This window comes from Eublepharis macularius, chromosome 5 (assembly GCF_028583425.1).
Source record: "Eublepharis macularius isolate TG4126 chromosome 5, MPM_Emac_v1.0, whole genome shotgun sequence".
In the NCBI taxonomy this organism is placed as follows: domain Eukaryota; kingdom Metazoa; phylum Chordata; class Lepidosauria; order Squamata; family Eublepharidae; genus Eublepharis; species Eublepharis macularius.
Window position 1 is genome coordinate 97051540 of NC_072794.1, and position 18881 is coordinate 97070420.

General features: G+C 43.7%; 1 protein-coding gene across 2 annotated transcripts in view; it reads left to right on the forward strand.

The window, feature by feature from the left end:
• Positions 1–1060: 1060 nt before the first annotated feature.
• The window catches only part of BTBD19 (BTB domain containing 19), a 67382-nt gene continuing 49561 nt past the window's right edge, over positions 1061–18881 (forward strand). For both annotated transcript variants that reach the window (XM_054981976.1, XM_054981977.1), the window contains exons 1-3: positions 1061–1302; positions 12882–13089; positions 15500–15553. In XM_054981976.1, coding sequence (XP_054837951.1) covers positions 1214–1302; positions 12882–13089; positions 15500–15553 — 351 coding nt within the window. In that variant the 5' untranslated portion in view covers positions 1061–1213. The remainder of the gene's footprint in view (positions 1303–12881; positions 13090–15499; positions 15554–18881) is intronic.

The window sequence follows — 18881 nt, forward strand, 5'->3', positions numbered from 1 at the left end:
TTGTTTTCATGCCTCATTCAACAAAATGCCTAGACTTGCATGGCATGGAAATGGTCCCCTTTACCAAACCTAATGAACATATTAGCTAAGAAGCTATGTCTGAGAAGCAAAGCTAGCAATCTTTTAAGAGTTTTAGTCAAATAGCTGTAGCTAGCAATAGTATTAGTTGTTTTATTTTGCCTATTGCCTAAAGAGTGCTTCATACTTTGCAAACACTCTCTGTAGGGTTGCCATCTCCAAGTTGGGAAATTCCTGGAGATTTGGGGGGTGAAGCTGGAGATGGCAGTATTTGGGGAGGGAAAGGACCTCACTTGAGTATAATTCCAGACAGTCCACCTTCCAAAGCAGCCATTTTATCCAGGTGAACTGATCTCTAAGGCCTGGAGATCAGTTGTAATTCCGGGAGATCTCCAGCCACCACCTGGAGGCTGGCAATCTTAATTCTCTGTAACCTGTAAACTAAAAGATATTTTATTTTACCCTGTGTTTGGAGTCACTTGTTGCCTCTGAGTACAATCTCAGAACGCACCCTGAGACTGAAAAGTCTCCCAATTAAACAGAACAGGCACCTTCTGGCTGCCTAGGGAGTCTGGTGTGGCTGTGGTCAGTGCCCAGAGTAGGAGTTTGAGGGTGCCTGCTTCATATACTATGCCAGTCAGTTGCTCTGGAGAAAATGGTTGCTTTGGAAAGTAGGTATTACACCCTGCTGAAGTCTCACCCTACCCTCCTTAGGCTCCCCCCCCAAATCTCCAGGAATTTCCTGAACTGGAGTTGGCAACCCTAAAATTGTGGCCTCATTCTAACTCATGTAGCCCTTGCCTTTTCCCATCCAAGGGTCCTCCTGTGTGCTGCTTTTGTTCAAGCCCTGAAGTTTCTTATTCCTTCAGCTTAACCTACTCCTTGGTTTACTGCCTTTCTTGGTCTGTTCCCATGATCACTCTGCCTTTTGCAAAAAAAGATTTCCCTCCGGGATTTGTGTGTTCTCTTCCTCTGCAGCTGGATTTAGGGCCTGGACAGCTGCCTGTTGCCTGGCAATAAGCTGTGTGGCTTCCCCCTTTTCTGGCCTTTCTCTGCATTCCTGCCTTGCAGCTGAGCTTCCGGCCAGCCGTGACTTCTCTCAGCTATATTTTTATCACAGGCACAGCAAAACAAGGCCAAGGAAGCCCTAAATGAGCACTAGTCCGGATACCAATCCAGAACCCAGGTTTAAGCTATGGCATCCTCCTATTCTGCCCTCCTTCTGGGGGATTCAGCTGCCTTCACTGCGGCCCTCCGGACTCTCATCAACAATCCACAGTTCAGGTGAGCCAGCTAATAGAGACTGGGGATGTGGCTGGGAACAAAGGCCGCAACAGAATCACACGAATTCAGAGGGGAAAACTGGGAATTAAGTTTGAACTATGACATCAGGAAATAAGCAAGAATCCTGATTTCCTTGTGGAAAAGAGGATGCATCCTCCAATTTAATGGGATTACATACATGGGTGATTTTTTGACCTGAGTCAACTTCAGATTGCAAATTGCCAGTGTAGATGTGGCACCATTTTATTAGTGGATTGTAAAGGGTCTGTAAAACAGAACATAAGCACATGGGTTCTGTATGTTTAGGCATGTGTGACATCCTCATCACTTATTACCTGATGACAACAGTCAGTTGTTCGGGTCCTAAAATATAGCTGCTCTGTGAGGAAGCACAATGAGACAAATAGCCGCCAACGAAGCAAGTAACAAGGCCATTTCCAATCAGGAAAATAGTGTGAGGAAAAGCCTTAACCCCATGTTGCAGTAATCAGAGTGGGATCTTGTATGTCTGACTAGGGTACTCCATTCACAAAGCTCCCAAGGTCTCATCTGATTTGAACCCGGCTGATACTGTGTATAGTAGTGTCACCTTTAAATCCTTTCTTGGAGGCCATGTGTGAGAGAGATTTTGCTGAAAAGCTAGGAAAGAAAGGGAAAGACTCTCTTGCATATGTTACGTATTTTGTGAAATCATCTTTGTCATGGGTGTGTATGAGGGGTGGGGGGAGACTGAACCACAGGACTGTATACACTGATTTTTTGGAATGCAAAATACCCTTTTTGCATCAGCAGTTTCTTAGGCTGCTCTCACATAAAGCTTTTGGTCTGGTTTTATGACCAAAGAAGAATGGGTTTTCTTGAGCCATCCACACAACATTGTTCCTTAGTTGTCTTTGACTGTCCTTTTTCCTTTCCTTGGTTCACTCTTTTCCAAGTCTGCTTTGCTACAAATTGCCAGGATGATTGGAGTCAAAGTAGGTTTCCCCACTGTGTAGATAGGAAGGTGCAGGGGGGCAAAATCAACAGCTGCCCATACATGGGTGTTCTCTGTAGAGGCCCTTACTTTGTGGAACAGCCTGCCTGAGGAGGTCAGAAGAGCCCCCACTCTCTGGGCTTTCTGCAAATGATGCAAAACTGAATTATTCAAGATGGCTTTTTTTACTTAGATAGGAGGGCTGAACTGTAGGGAGGTGGTCTCAGATTAGGGCTGCCAGACCCCCGGTGGGGGCGGGGGATTCCCCACCCCCACCCTCCCACCCCTGCCCCCACTTACCTGGCCAGCGGGGGGGCGCGCACCTTCCATGCACACACCCCTGTGGTGCTGAGCGCCCCTGCGCACAGCAGCCCCAGGATCAGGCCTGTTTTGGCCTGGATCGAGGCCCCTGTGGAGCGCAGTAGCGTTCCTGCGCTCTGCAGGGGCCCACAACGGGCCCAATCCGTGCCAAAACGGGCCCAACCTGTGCCCGTTTTGGCACGGATCGGGTCTGTTTTGGTGCGGATTGGGCCCATTGTGGGCCCCTGCGGAGCGCAGGAATGCTCCCACGCTCCACAGGGGTCCAAAATGGGCCCAATCCGCATCAAAACGGACCCGATCAGTGCCAAAATGGGCGCAGATTGGGCCCATTTTGGCGCGGATTGGGCCCGTTGTGGGCCCCTGTGGGGCGTGGGAGCGTTCTTGCACTCCACAGGGGTCCACAACAGGCCTGATCAGCGCCCAAACAGGGGCTGCATGATGACGTCACTCCCAGAAGTGACGTCATCATGCCTGCAGGAGCGCGCACGCATAAGAGCCAGGCCCCAGTCTCCCGCTGGGAGATCGAGGGGGCCTGGCAACCCTATCTCAGATGCTTCACTAATGCATTAGGAACCATAGACTCCACCACTATGTTGCCTTGCATCCTGTCTGTTGCTTTAAGTATGAGCTCTTATGTGCTACCCGTGCTTCAAGGATGATCCTACTGGGTAGTTATATATTGTTTAATGTCAGTCCTAGAATTGCTTATGCTCTGTTTCAGCTTTTCATCAACTCTGTCTGTATTGGATTCTTGCTAATGCTAGGTCTTTGTAAACTTGTATTTATTTACCCTATGGCTTTGTTTATGGAAATGTCCTTGATACTGATTGTACTAATCTCATACTATGCAATTGAGTCTCAATGAGAAAGGCAGATTATAAATGACAGAAATAAATAAATAAAATAGTAGTGGTAAGAACAGGGGTCAGCAACCTTCTCTTTAATAAGAGCTACTTCTGAGTAATTAAAAATATCTCCCTGTCCTGGCATGTTTCCAAACTTTGTTCTCTGCTATAAACATAACATGGACTAGGAAGAGCACCAGAAATGAATCTATCAACTAAGGAGCGCAGAGAAAAATCCTATAAAATAAAAGATTTTTTTAAAGACTCAAAAAATCTAGAGCAGATTTTGTGATCTTTTCTTGGTTGTCCAGAATGCATAAGCTATTCTGCTGCGTGTAGTAAACAACTGGTAGCTCCCAAGCTATGTGCTGGAAACCACAGAATTATCTGTGTTTTTTGTAAAATAGAATTGTTTGGGAGGGCACTTTGATGAAGGGACTTTTATGTAGTTTTAATGCGTGCAGAAATGTTCCATTTATTTGTATTTACTGTTGTGTTTTATTGTATTTGTTGGGTTTGATGTATTTTTTAAATTTTTGTAATCCACCTTGAGTCTCTGCAAGAAAGGTGGTGTATAAATGAAGTAACGGAATAAATTAAATTTTATGCAAAATGATATCCCTAAGCTTAGTTTACTATAGTTGGAGGAACAGTAAGGAACTATTAGATGCTTTATACCAATGCTTCATTTCTAAATTGGGAGGTGATTGGGTTCAAAACACACCCAGTATCTGGGGGAAGCCAGTACTCCAAAGGAATTCCGAAAATGCTCAAAATCACTAATTTGTCTATTTGCTACCTTATGTATTCTAGGACTGAATGTAGCCTTAAAAATAGGTTTGGCAGCTAAACTCTGGCTCAGACATATGTTATACACACTGATATACATGTTATCCAACATATCTCTTGAGTACATCCATTAAATTTTTAAAATCCCAATAGAAATTAAATGGAGGAGTTTCCAGATGGAGATTACATACGAACTGGGAGGTAAGGTTGCTTAACCTACCCAATCTGTATGTGGTAGCCCATCAGTATGGCACTGTGTACTCAGCTCTCATGCGGTTTGAGTTATGGGCTGGGTCCCTGATACATATATAGGAACATATGAAGCTGCCTTATATAGAGTGACTAGACAATTGATCCTTTTGGCTTGGTACTGTCTATTCTTCATGGGCATTCCCAACACCTGCTCCTACCAGAGATCCTTTGACATGTGCATTCATAGCCACCACTCCTTGAAAGCATCTAAACTCATCTATGAGTAATTTGCCCCCCTTCTGTCATGTAGATGTAATAATACAGGCAGCAGGCTTGCCTACAAGATTGTTGAAAGGGTTATTGAGAAACTGGAGCTGAAGTGCTCTGAGCCCTACATATACTTACACGAGCAGTCCTTCAAAGATTCCCCTGCAGTACAGCTGGGGGTTTTCCAACTCATCACTTTTGCTTTTGTGGCATCTATCAGAAAATTCAAAGCAAAACCATTACATAAGCTATAGGGAAAATCCGTAGCAGACTTTTCAGTACATCACTGACATTTTCTAAACTTTTCCGCCTCCTCACTCTTGCTTTCCAGTACAAGTATCAGTAGTCTACCACCAAAGAGCTGACTCATTTTTTGCTCTAAATCAGCATTGTACCTGAGTGTTTGGTGTCGATTTTGTAGGATTATCTGCTCTAAGATTGCCAACCTCCAGGTGAGGCCTAGTGTTCACCCATAATTACAAATGATGTACAGACTGTTCCCGTGGAGAATATGGCTGCCTTTGAAGGCGAACCGAATGGCATCAAGTTCTTGATGAGTACCTTCACCAGGCTCTGCCCCTGAATCTCCAGGAATTTCCCAAACCAGAGTTGTCAACCCTAAGCTGGTCTTTGAACAGGAATGCTTTCTCACCAGGGTTCTATTCCAAGATGGCAAAATGTCTGAAATTGAATTTCAATTTTTTAAAAAGTACCTGAGTGTTTACTTTTAAAAGTACCTTTTTAAAAAGATAATTCACAATGAAAAGCATGCCCTGCAGTAAGCATAGCATATCCATATGCAAGTTTATCTACCCATATGAGAATGAGAGACAAGGGAGAGTGGCAATGCATTGTCACAGTGCATTGACAGTGCACTCATTGTCACGGTGAATGGACACAAGGCTGTTCTGGCACCCCCAGCCTTGTTGAAAGAAAAGGAGAACCGGCACAGCCTGACCCCACCTAGTTTGCATGCTGTGTCAGGAGTGGGGGAAAGAAGGCTTTATGGGGTCCAAAGTCTGCCCCACGTCCCTTACCTACCCCTTAGCTTAAGAGAAAAGATACTGAAAGAAGAACGCACTCACTTGTTTTTGCTCCTGAAGGAGAAGCAGGAAACTAGAGGAAAGGACAAAGATGGGAACAGGGATGTTAGAGAGTAGTTCTTAGCATGTTAGACTATGATCTGGGAGACCCAGGTTTGAATCCCTGCTCTGCCATGGAAGCTTGCTGGGTGACCTTGGGCCAGTCACACTCTCTCAGCCTAACCTCTACCTCACAGGATTGGGGAAGAGAATGGTGTAAGCTACTTTGGATCCCTTTTGGGAGAAAGGCAGGGTATAAATAAATAAATACTCCTGTGAGGAATCTTATTCCTTTCTCTCTCATTAGCTTCCACTGGCTTCAATGAAAATCCAGTTTGGTTTAGTGGTTAAGAGCACGGGACTCTAATCTGGAGAGCCAGGTTTGATTCCCCACTCCTCCACTTGAAGCCAGCTGGGTGACCTTGGGTCAGTCACAGCTTCTAGGAGCTCTCTCAGCCCCACCCACCTCACAGGGTGTTTGTTGTAGTGGGAATAATAATGACATACTTTGTAAACTGCTCTGAGTGGGTGATAAGTCATCCTGAAGGGCGGTATATAAATTGAATGTTATTATTATTATTATAATTTCTGCTTGTAGCTTTTCAACCAAATCGAAAACTAAGACTAATAAAGTAAATAAATAAATAAATATAAACAGAAGAGGAAGAAAATTGACCAGAACTGGGCCAATTGGAGTGCAGGGTACATAAAGTTAGTGGTGTGAGATCAACTATGGAAGGCTTCTGCACTGATCAAGTACCTAGATATCATTTGTTATGCATATAATGAATTTGTGGGGCAGGCTTGGCTACAATATGGTGAGAATGTTAGGGTTAGGATGGCCCATAACTCATCTCTCACTTGGAAGACACTGCAGGGAGAATTATGGATGCAGCGCATCATGCCAGTAGAAGCCCTGCCAAGGGAAAGGTCATATAGCAGCTACCTCATTGCCTAATCACAGAGTGCTAGGGTGTAGACAGAGGGGATGGTGGCCAGGCAGTTTGACACCTCTTGCTTTTCTGGGAATATAGCTCCCACAGCTGCTGCAACAAGCACCCCTGCAGATAAAGGCATGAATTCTCAATCTGTAGAAGCTCCCACCCCTTTGGTTTATTCCCAAGGAAAAGGTTCCCAAGGCAGATGTGCAGGGACCAATGGAGGAAATGTGGGGCGCAGTGAAATGGGCAACAGTTTTCAAAAGGCGCAGAGTTCAATTAAGCTGCCGCCAGAGCTATGACACTTGGTGGCTACCTACACCCTTAGATTGGATGCATCTTATTTGGTGGAGGGTTTCACACATGGTTTTAGGACCCAGCAGTAGCATAGCATGGCAAATAATCTGAAGTCAGTCACTGGGTTGAAGGATATTGTGCAGAAAAAAACAAACAAAGGGTGTAAAAGAAGGCAGAGTAGCAGCCCCTTTGCTTCTGCCTCCTTGGAGAACCTGCTGCTAGGAATAGTCCCAAAGAGGATGCCAGAGGAGTGCTGCCAGACACATCAACTCTCATACCCAAAGCACAGTTTGGCCAATAAGACCATTCCTTCAGGGCTTTGCTCAGTTAACTATTCTTCTTTTGATAGTGGATTGCACGTGGTACTGGGCAGTGGAAAGACAGTCTTGTTGGGTAAATCCAGTGTCAGATAAGCATTTAGCCTCTTACTGTCTCCGCAGGGATTTTGTCTCTTAGGTTTCACCCTTAAGAGTGGGTTCTTTCTGTGCAGATAAAGCTTTACCAGTGGGGCACTCCATATCCTGTGCAGTGTTTGAGAAGTTCAGCACTATGTGAGGATGGGCACTTAGGCTGCAATCATGTCTCTCTTACTTGGCTCATTAGTTGGATGACTTCTTGTTCACAGCCTAGCAAGGTCTTCACAGTGCACGAAGCTCATGCAGTTGTTCCAGAACATATGTAGGGAGCTTGGGGTACCACTAGCTGAGGATAAGATGATGGACAAGTGACCAAGCTGGCCTACCTAGGCCTCAAGTTGGATATGGTAGTTCAGCTATCTTGGTTCCTGGTTGACAAACTGGGTACTACCTAAGGGAACTTATTGCCTGCACATAAAGGACTAGGAAGGTCACACTCCAATCCTTCACCTGGGTGGGCCTTTGTTCTTCACTTAGGCATAGCTACTGCCCATCACAGGATGAGGGTGACAGGGTCTATGAAGAAGGACCTGAGGATGTGGGCGAATTTCTTAGTGGACTATAATGGGGTGTCGTTCTGAAGGGAGGAGCTCTTACTTCAAGCCAAACTCCAGGTCCAACCAGATAACACAGGGGCAAATGGGTTCAGAGTATACTTTAAGGGCAGATGTTGTGCCAAAAGTTGTCCCCGGGAAAGTGAAGGACCTGACCTTCCTGAACTTTTCACCATACTAGTAACAATCTACATCTGGCCAAAGGCACTGTCCAGCATCTCAGTGGGTTTTAGTGTGACAACAAACACATGGGTCATGTCATTTTTTAGGGCTTTTGTCTTGCAGTGTCTGAATTTGAACATTGTTTCCACTGCCCAGCATGTGCCAGGTTTGAATAATAGCATTGCTAATGCATTGTTTCATTCATAGATGGGGCGCTTCCAACTCCTTGCCCCTCTGTCATAGAAATCACCAGATTATGTGTGGGACGCTATGAAGGCAGTGCTCAGGGGGAAATTCATGTCTGTAGCATCCTACTATAAGAAACAAAAAAGAGAAAACTAGAAATTAAATCATAGCTAAAATTAAAAGACTAGGAACACAAAAAGAGCTGCAGTAAATGTGTATACAAACAATTTTTAGTAGAAAGGAAAGCCCTTGAAAATCTAGAAGTCTCATAAATTCAAAAACACTTACTATTTACCAAAAACAAGTATTGGGTAATCTAAATCTATAAAATTATTGGCCTGGAAAGTAAAAGGAAAAAACTATGGCTGTTTTCACATGCCTGTTAATGCCTCCGGAAAATCACACAAAACTCATGCCACGAAGTCGTCTTCATAGCTCGATTTCCCTTTTTTTTTTTGTAAAATAGTTTTTTATTGGATGGGTCAATACAATCGGATTAAATCACGTGTACGGTTCATTTTATTTCCCACAGATATATTCCCCACCCCTCCCCTCCCCCTTTTCCATATTGACTTCCAACAGCACTCCAACCCCCCATTATTATTATCACATTATTTTTAAACTATAGTTGTTCTTGTCTCGTTATTGGTAAAGATCTTAACTAAATCTTATCTTACTTAATATTTTTAGAACCCTTTGAAAGACCATAATTGTCCCTTAACATCCCATCTCTTTTCCATATATTTTTTTAGTTTTTTCCAATCTTCCAAAAATATATTCGGATCTTGATCTTCCAAATTTCTTGTTAACTTGTCCATTTCAGCCATGTACAACAATTTTCTTGTCCATTCTTCAATTTCAGGTATTTCTTCTTTCTTCCAGTATTGAGCATATAACATTCTTGCTGCTGTTATCATATAATATAACAATGTCTTATCATTTCTATTAACATCTTCTAAATGCAAAGATAATAACATTTCTGGATTTTTAACAACATTATACTGAAGTATCAAAGACATCTCAACACAAATTTTAGACCAAAAGTCTCTAGCCTTACAGCAAGTCTCTAGCCTTACCACATATGAAATAGAGAGCCTTCATGCTCCTTACATTTCCAACACTTATTAGATAGCTGTTTATTGGCTATGGCTAATTTTTTCGGTGTTAAATACCATCTATATAGCATTTTATAGCCATTTTCTCTTATACTGGTACATGTTGATATTTTTAACGTATTTTTCCACAATTGTTCCCACGCTTCCATTGTTATTTCATTATTACAATTTATTGCCCACTTTACCATCTGTACCTTGACTGTTTCATCTTCTGTGAACCACTTCAATAACAATTTATACATTTTTGAAATCGCTTTAGTATTATCTCCCAACAAGAGTTCTTCAAATTCTGAGTTTTTAATTCTAAAACCTGTTTTCCTTTGGTCTGAGTCAAATAGATCTTTTATCTGTCTGTATTGTAACCAACCATACTTAAAAGGCAATTCCTCATTTGGTTTGAGCTTCAGCTCTTTATCTGCTACTTCTGTTAAGTCCTTGAGGGTAAGCCATTCTTTTCCCTTATACTCTAAATTTGGGTTGATCACCTCAGCTGGTATAATCCACAGTGGTTTCTTCTGGTCAATATATTTTTTCGATTTCCCATTTAATGGTGCAATGACATCAGATATCACACCATTAAATGGGAAATTGCGCCAAGAAGACGCTGTTGTGCAGTGAATTTTGCATGATTATCCGGAGGTTTTAGCCGTGTGAAATTTGTTAAAGATGCCCAAGGCAAACTCCCCAAAAAAAAGAAAAAAAGAAAAAGAAAAAAGAAATCACCAGAAGAGATGCCCATAGCACTGTGGAACCTCAGAGGGGTGAGGTTTGCTGAGCCATAGAAGGTTCCTTGGCCCCACGTACCAGGCATAGCTACATCAGGGCCTATGGGGAGTTTGAGGAGTTTAGGGCAGGCAGGTGGTACTTACAGGTGTGGCCGGTTCCAGTGAAACACCATATGCAATACTGCATTCAACTGCATTCAGAGGGCCTGTCTGCTTGTTGGCCTTGGTCTGTTGCTCAGAGGCCAATGGGAAGGCCAATAATATGGAGGATGTTGGATGGATGGGCCCATAAATAACTGAAGAAAAGGAGTGTATGGAAGTGCCCCAGGATCCCCAGACCACCTGGCAAAAATGGCTGCTGCATTCTAAACCAACTGTGCATCAGATTTTTAGGTGAGGCTGTATAGGGCCACAATGCTTCTGGCCTTTTTCAGTGCCCTGACTGTCAGTGAGTTGCTGGTGCATTCTAGGAATGACCAGTCAGGCAAGGCATTACAAATGCAGGCCATTGCCTTTGCTAGGCTGGGTGGAGATAGTGGAGGTCCTCAAAGACTGACCAGAAGTGACAGGGAGAGGTCATCAACCTTGTTGCATGCACAGAAGCCAAAATCTGCCTGTTGAGGGTCCTGCAGATTGTTTAGGCACGCTGACAAAAACCTTTACCAGCTATTAATTTGGGGTAGTAGTGAGGAAGGTGCTTGTGTGTCTAGGGATTTCCTCAAGTTTTTGTGCTTCACTAGGCAATGGAGACCACATGCTCAGAGCAACTTGCAGACTGCAGTCCCCAGCTTTAAAAACATGTCAGGGCTCTGTGGTCAGTGTGGTAGCTGCAGACTATGGGCACTTGTTGGATGTTAAGAGCATTAACAATCTGTCTTTACAAGTATGGCAGGACCGGGCATGAGGAAAGAGGTTGGCCACTTGGGTGTAGTGGTTAGGAGTGCAGGACTCCAATATGGAGAACCGGGTTTGATTCCTCACTCCTCCACTTGGAGCCAGCTGGATGACCTTGGGTCAGTCACAGCTTCTAGGAGCTCTCTCAGCCCCACCCACAGTGATTGTTGTGAGGGTAACAATAACATACTTTGTAAATTACTCTGAGTGGGCATTAAATTGTCCCGAAGGGCAGTATATAAATCAAATGTTGTTATTATTATTATTATAACTGTGGCACTGGCTACAGCATTGTATTCAGGGCCAGCATTTGGGCAACCAGCAGAGGCTTTGGGTCATGATGAGGCATGTTCAGATCACATGGCTGAGATGAAAGGACATGCTATGGAACTAGGTCTTGCCGGTCCTCCTGCAACACATAATAGCCTCTCCCACCCCCCACATCGTAGTAATCCACCTGGGGGAGAATGACATGGGAAAACAAACAGGAAAGCCCATAATTATGGAAGCCCTGGCTGACATGGAATACCTGAAGACTGTAGAGCCAGGAGTGCTGACTCTATGTCTGAGATGTTCCAGAAGAAGAGAGTGTAGAAAGATGCAATTCATCCTGGGTATCTGGAGAGGGTGAATGGTGAAGTAAGACATTGGGTTGTGTGTGTAGGAAGTGTGCATTTTGTACATCAGGCATCAAGCATTGTTATCTTGACCTGCAGAGGAGCAATGGGATCCATCCTTCAGATGAAAGCTATGCTATTTTCCTCGTGGTGTGTGTGTATATCTGTGGCATATCATCTTGTAAGCCATCAGAGGCAGGTTAGGGGACCAAGCAGTGAGTATACCCGCCCCCCCCCTTTGTGGAGGTATGAGTGCAGGAAAAGCTGCTTGGTGGGTGTGCACTTGCAGTACAGCTTAGGTGAGCATCCTGAGGCATCATTTGTAGAGTGAAGGGGTATTGCTTAGCTAGGGCATTGACACCTTCGTGGATCTGGACAGGGACCCTTTGAGGGGTGCCATTATCCTCAAGCCATAGGCCCAGTGACTTAGAGCAACAGGAAATGGTGTATCATCTTTGAGTATCAAGAAGGTTTGGCGAGGAGGAGCCTGAACTATGCACACATTAAGGCTCTAGGCTTGGAGCCAGAGTGGCCTTGCCCATAAAATCAAGGATACACTAACAAAGGAGGCCTGACTCTTCTGCACCCCACCAATCTCCTGCATTGTGACTGGGTTTGGAATGGGGTTGGCCTCTGGGTGCTACAGATCCCCCTCTTTTAATCAATGTTCATAAATAAACTTGACCCTTTATTATTCAGCCTGAAGTTGTTGACTCTCCTTATTCTGCATCTGTATGCATACTATTCCAAGTAGTTTAACTTAACTCTTTGGGGGAATGCATGTAGTAAGACTGGAGCCACAAGTCAATTCAGACTGAGTTATTGATAAAGGAGATTTGGTTTCTGATTCACTGTTTTGGACATCCGAGCAGATCTTCAGTTAAGTCACCAAATTTAAAATCTTTTTGTTTCTTTCCATACAGATTTTTAACCTTTTATTTTTGAATTTGAAATTATAGCACACTCAGAATAACAGAGGACCCTGAAATAAAGCAACAGGAACTATTTTACAAAGGCATTCAACATATACATTTGATTGTGATGAATTTGCTTCGAGCACAAAACAGCCAGACTCTTTACAGTGGGTCTTGAATAAGGGCATCGAATAAAGGATAGTGGAGACCAGAGAGCTGTGAAGTGTATTTAGTAAACTCTCAAGTGATGTGTGCTACTGGACTGAAATCCATGTGGCTTCTTTTCCCACAGTGATGTGACATTCCTGGTTGGGGAAGAGCAGCAGGAAATCTTTGCCCATCGCTGCCTCCTCTCTGCTCGCTGCCAGGCATTCCATGCAATGCTAGGCCAGCCCCAGGAGATGCCAGCCCCACTTCTCCTGAGCCATGTGCAGCCAGAGGTGTTCCTTGCAGTCATTGAGTACCTGTACACTAATAGTGTCTCCCTTAACAATGTCAGTGTAAGTATGGCCTTTATTAGTAAGGGATTGGGCTTCTAGGGAAGTGGCTAAGTGGGTTAAAAGCAAATGTTAGTATGATCTGTTTATGGGAATGGTGAGATTACATGGCCCTTCTAAAACAGCCTTGTAGATAAATTCAAAAAGATTACCATCTCACCAAAGGTTTTAATGATGGGGAAATCTACCTTCTCCCAATTTTCTATCATCTATCCAATTAATGTTGCTGGCTGGTTTACCAATTTTATGCAATATTTTAAATATTGCATTTGTGTTGCTGGTTTTATAGTTTTTATTCCTTCTTGTTTTTTTCTGAATAAGATAACCAACAAATTCAGTTCCAGAAGGATAGTTGTGTGTTGATCTGTCTGTAGAAACAAAAGTAAACAGGAGTCTTGTGACATCTCAAAGATGTTATTTCATCATAACCTTTCATGGACTAGAGCTCCCACCTACTACTTCAGATGCAATGACACTACACAGTCATTTTAAGTAGGAGTCTGAAAAATATGAACAAACTGCAGGATCAAGGGAAATGCAGGAAATGACATATCTACCTCAAATCTAATTGAGGAAGACATAGAGATCCTCACTAGTTATGTTAAGCTATTTGATGCCTGTGAAACACCTAGGTTTTGCTAAGGTAGTTAACACCTGTAATGAGTAAGAAATACCAAATTCTGGGTTCAAGCCCGGGAGGGAGATTTGAACCAGGACTTGGGATTACTTGATCATTATAGATACCAACTGTCATAGCAAAACCTGGGGCTCCCTGTGTTTTACAAGAGTAGCATAACTAGTTAATGGTCTAATGAACTAGCTTATCATAACTAGTTATTGGTCTAATGAATTAGCTTAGCATAACTAGTTAATGGTCTTTGTATTTTTCTTGAATAAATTTCAGTTTTACAGAATTATATTTCGCTCTGGATTTTCTGTATTTTATTGTTTCTCAACCTTGTTTTTAAAAAACACATCCTACAAAAATTTTCTTCAGATCCACTGAAGACAGGGGTTCCAGTCTACAAAAGCTTATGCTGAAATAAAATTGTATTAGACTTTAAGACACAAGACTCCTTTTTATGCTTGCAATGAATTCAATAGCATTGTTATTAATCATAATTTTACTCATGCTGTCATGCTGAATATAAGATGGTTTGAAAACTGGGCATGGCAAACTATTCACCTGGATGGAATCATTATTTTCTGTATGAAGAATTACTTGCTAGTAGAGATGGGCACGAAACGAACCACGGAACAAAATTCCGTACAGAATGGCTGGTTTGTTTGCACTGAAACACGAGTTCCGTGGGAATGCGTGTTTACAGAACAAACACATTTTTCCAGCCCTTCTGTGGCCGAGTTCAGAGTTTAACAGACTCTGTGCCAGTTTCAGCCCATTGGTTGAACCCAGTGCGGGGGTCTGTGAAACTGACAGCCCCTGCACAGGAGAAAGGGGCTGTCAGTTTCACAGACACTGCACTGGGTTCAGCCCATGGGCTGAAACCGGCATGGGGTCTGTGAAACTGACAGCCTCTTTCTCCTGTGCAGGGGCTGTCACTTTGTCAGTTTCACAGACCCCGCGCTGCAGGGACTGTGAAACTGACAGCTCGGGCAGCAAGAGAAAGAAGCTAGAACCGGTGCGGGGGCTGTGAAACGGACAGCCCGTTTCTCCTGCTGCTCGGGCTGTCCATTTCACAGACCCCGCACTGTGGATCTGTAAAATGGACAGCCCAGGCAGCAGGAGAAAACGGGCTGTCCGTTTCACAGACCCCACGCTGGAACTGGCGCGGGGTCTGTGAAATGACAGCTTCTTTTTTCCTGCTGCTCTGGCAGGAACCAGACCCCTGCTGGAACTGGCGCGGGGTCTGTTAACCTGACAGCCTCTTTTCTTGCTGCCGGGCTGTCAGTATTACAGATCCCATGCTTTTGCAGCGCGGGGTCTGTGACACTGACAGCCCAGGCAGCAGGAGAAAGAAGCTGTCATTTCACAGACCCCGTGCTTCAGCAGCCGGTGCAGGGTGATTGAAATGCCTCGGAACAACGAACCACAAACTGGAAAAAGGTCAGAAGTTCGTGGTTCGAGGTTCTGTGGAATGCTACAAACCACGAATCACATGGTTTGATTTTTTTTGGTTCGTGCCCACCTCTACTTGCTAGTAAGTAGTTTCCAGATCATGCTATGAAAAAGGGCTGTCTGTCTTGTGCTTGAGAGGCACCAGCAAGGGAAGAGAGAAGGCTCGAGGAGCCTTTCAAATTGCTGATCTTTGAAAACTGCTATTTTGAGTAGACACCTGAACAAACCAGGTACAATGAGCTCAAGTCTCTGCCTTCTGTAAGAGGACAGAGACCACTACATTGTGTGTAGGGGGAGGGGTTCTAACAATGATCTTCCCTTTGCTTCCTCATGTAGGCCCTGGAGGTCCTGGCCTCATCCATAGAGTATGGGCTGAATGACCTCAGAAAGGTAAGGTATGGATAGTACCTTGTGGCCTGTATTGATTCTTTGTGGGAAGAGAACCTTTGATTTATGAAAATGTAGCACAATCTTTGATCCCTGATTTTTGCAGATGTGGAGACTAGATTTTCTGTGTACTGTTTACATTCATTGTTAGGATCACTGAGTAATCAGTCACACATCTGGGATTGTAGTATAGTGATTAAGTGGTTGGGTTGCAAATCAGCACTCTGCTGGTTCATATACCATTACTACCATGAACTCAGTAGGCGGCCTTGGGTAAGCCACTCCTCTTAGCCCCAGTTCCCCAGCTGTATGGGGGGGGGGGTAGTAATAACACCTACTTTGTTCATAGGGCACTAATCTGTCTAGAAAAGCAGTATATAAGTGCAGTTGTTGTTGTTGTTATCTGGAAACTTTTCTTCATTGTTAAAGGAGAAGCCCTAAAAATGTTGCCACTGGAAGGCCAAATCCATACCTCTGCTCCTTATTTAAAGCAGGAAAATGTTCCATCCATTTGAGAGTTTTTCAGATCTCACTCCTTCAGCTTCTCAATTTTAGCAGAAATACTGGACTGCAGGAGCTTAAGTGCCTTTATATATAATTAAGCTCCATTATATATAATTAGTGCTTACCAGCCACATAATGAAACCTGGGAGGCAGCTTTCCTTGTTGCTTAGCATTAATTTCTTGTCTGTGGGTGGGAAAATGCCATTCTCATTTCCTTCTTACTGATTTCAATGAGCCTGGGGAAATTGCAATGAGCCAGGGGTAAGTAGGGAGCCCCATGAGTGAACTGCAAGATGGTGATTCCTCTGCATTTGAGAACTGAGAACTAGTAATAGCCTTAAATTGGAGGAGACTTGGGGACTTTCAGCTTCATACCAAAGATGCACCCCTCCTCGTACAATCTAACAGCATTGTGCCCATGGCAAGGATTGCTATTAATGCAGGTGTTGCTGACTCTAGAATTCTGTTCTAATGGTTCCAGTAAAATTACTGCCTTATTCAGACATACGTAATCTAGATAATCCCCCATTCTGAATGGACCATGTCCCCAGTGAGTTTGCTTCTATGTTGCACACATTCCACAGCTGGAATGCAACTTCTTTACTTAAATCCATTGCACACAACCAGGTTCTTGGTAAAAGAAGAGCTGATAATGTAGCTTTCTCCTTTAGCTGATTCAGGGGTGACCACATATTTACAAAAGTGTTGATAACAACTGAAGTCTTTTGGGGTGGTTTTTGTGCATGGAGTTTATACTGTCCACCTTACAGTGCAGGACTTGCCATGTCTTTCAAACCCACCAGCTGCAAGGTGGTTTTTGTGCGTGTGTTTATGAAAGAGAGAAAAGTATGTTGTGATCAATACAAATGGAAGTCTAGCACTGTCTCTTTTCCTGATGTCTGTCCTGCTCCTTTACTTGAGCTATTTTCTCTTCAAAGTAGGGTTGCAGTCCTCCAGGTGGTGAGTGGAGATCTCCTGGAATTACAGCTGATCTCCAGCCCACAGAGATCAGTTTCCCTGGAAAAAATGTCAGCTTTGGAGGATGGACTCTATGGTATTACACCTTGCTGAAGCCCCTCTTTCCCTCCAAACACCACTGTCTCCAGGTTCCACCCCCCAAATCTCCAGGAATTTCCAAATCCAGAGCTGGCAACCCTATTATAAAGACATCCTTTCAAGCATAGAGATGTTCATATTGGCCAAGGCTATGCCCCTGAAAGCTTGAACATAAGAACTGGTAAAGGAAGAGGTCATTTTCAGTCCTCTGCCACAGCATACTAATAGTGCAGTCCTAAGCAGAGTTACACCCTTCTAAGCCCATTGACTTTAATTAAGTTAAAAGTCTATAGCTGTCCTTAGAAGCTAAAATGACGAAACCAAGGCTATTGTACTTTGGTCACATCATGAGAAGACAAAACTCACTGGAAAAGACAATAATGCGAGGACAAGTTGAAGGTAGTAGGAAAAGAGGAAGACCCAATGTGAGATGGACTGACTCAATAAAGGAAGCTAGCTATGGCCTTCAGTTTACAAGACCTGAACAAGACTGTCAGTGGTAGGTTTTTGGGGAGGGCATTCATTCACAGCGTCTCCATAAGTCGGAAGCAACTTGATGGCACATAATATACACTCAGCTCTGCTTAGGATTGTACTGCCAGAGTCAGGGTGCATGCTATTTTAAAATATGTGTTTACATGAAGTATTTTTTTTCTTTTTGCAAATACAGCTGCCACTACTTTTTAAAAGGACAGTGGCGTGGGGAAAGAGGGAATCTTTAACCTTTTCTTCCCTGCTGTTTTCCTGCTAAAAAAGCTACCCTTGAACTATTTTTACAGCTACTGAGGGAAACTTATCCCTCTCCCCCCAGCAGAGTACAAGCAGCTTGGGAGGCAGTTTTCTCCAGCTGGGAAAACAGTAAGAATGGAAAGGGTTAAAATACCCCCCTTTTCTTTGCAAATGCATCTGTCATGATTGCTTTTTCAAAAGGAAAAAAATTAAAACAAACACTTGAGGAAAAAGTAGCATGATGGAGTGGGGAATGAGGATGGGAAGACACTGACTGTAAATGCCTAATGTTTTTCCCAGCAGAACTAGATACCTTTCTAAAGAGCACAGGTGAAATGTGGCTGGATGGGATTTTTAAGTATGCTAGGCAAAATAAAAGGCAGCTTGTTGCTTGGGCTGGCCAGTAACCTGAATGTGGTAACTGGTCCTCCTTGCACCAATATTTTACTGCTCCCTCTGATTATATCACTGTACTACCTCAGGTATGACATGAGCTCTCTTTTCTCTGTGAAACCATGGCCAAGGACAGAACCTGGTACTGTATGCAAACTGGGTGGGGTGGCCAACAACAGGCCTGGAGAAAAATGACCTGTCCCTTTCATAGAGGCTTCATGTGTGAAAATGGACAGCTTTTCATAGCATGGAGGTAAATAACATCTCTTGATAAATAGCACCCCGTTAACCCTCTATTTTTTTGACAAAACATTTTTCTCCAGGTCTATTGGCACCCTTGGTAGTGAATGTGTTATTCTGCTGGACTACAACCCCATATGGGGTTCTTTTAGTTCTGGTCTATTGCCTGTGCTCTCTGACTGCTGGACATTGGCCTGTGGGGTTAAGTCACAGGCTAGGAAGAGGAGCTACAGTTGAAGGAAGGCATTCATACCATTTTGTATTGTGGCGGGAATTCTAGTAGTATGAATAGCTTTGTGCAGTAAGTGTATTTTTAGTGGTTTCGACTTCCCCTGCTCCCACCTCCTCATGCCACTCTTCCTGATCAATCAAAAAAGCTTAGCCACACTTGAGATTTTCACTTTCCCCT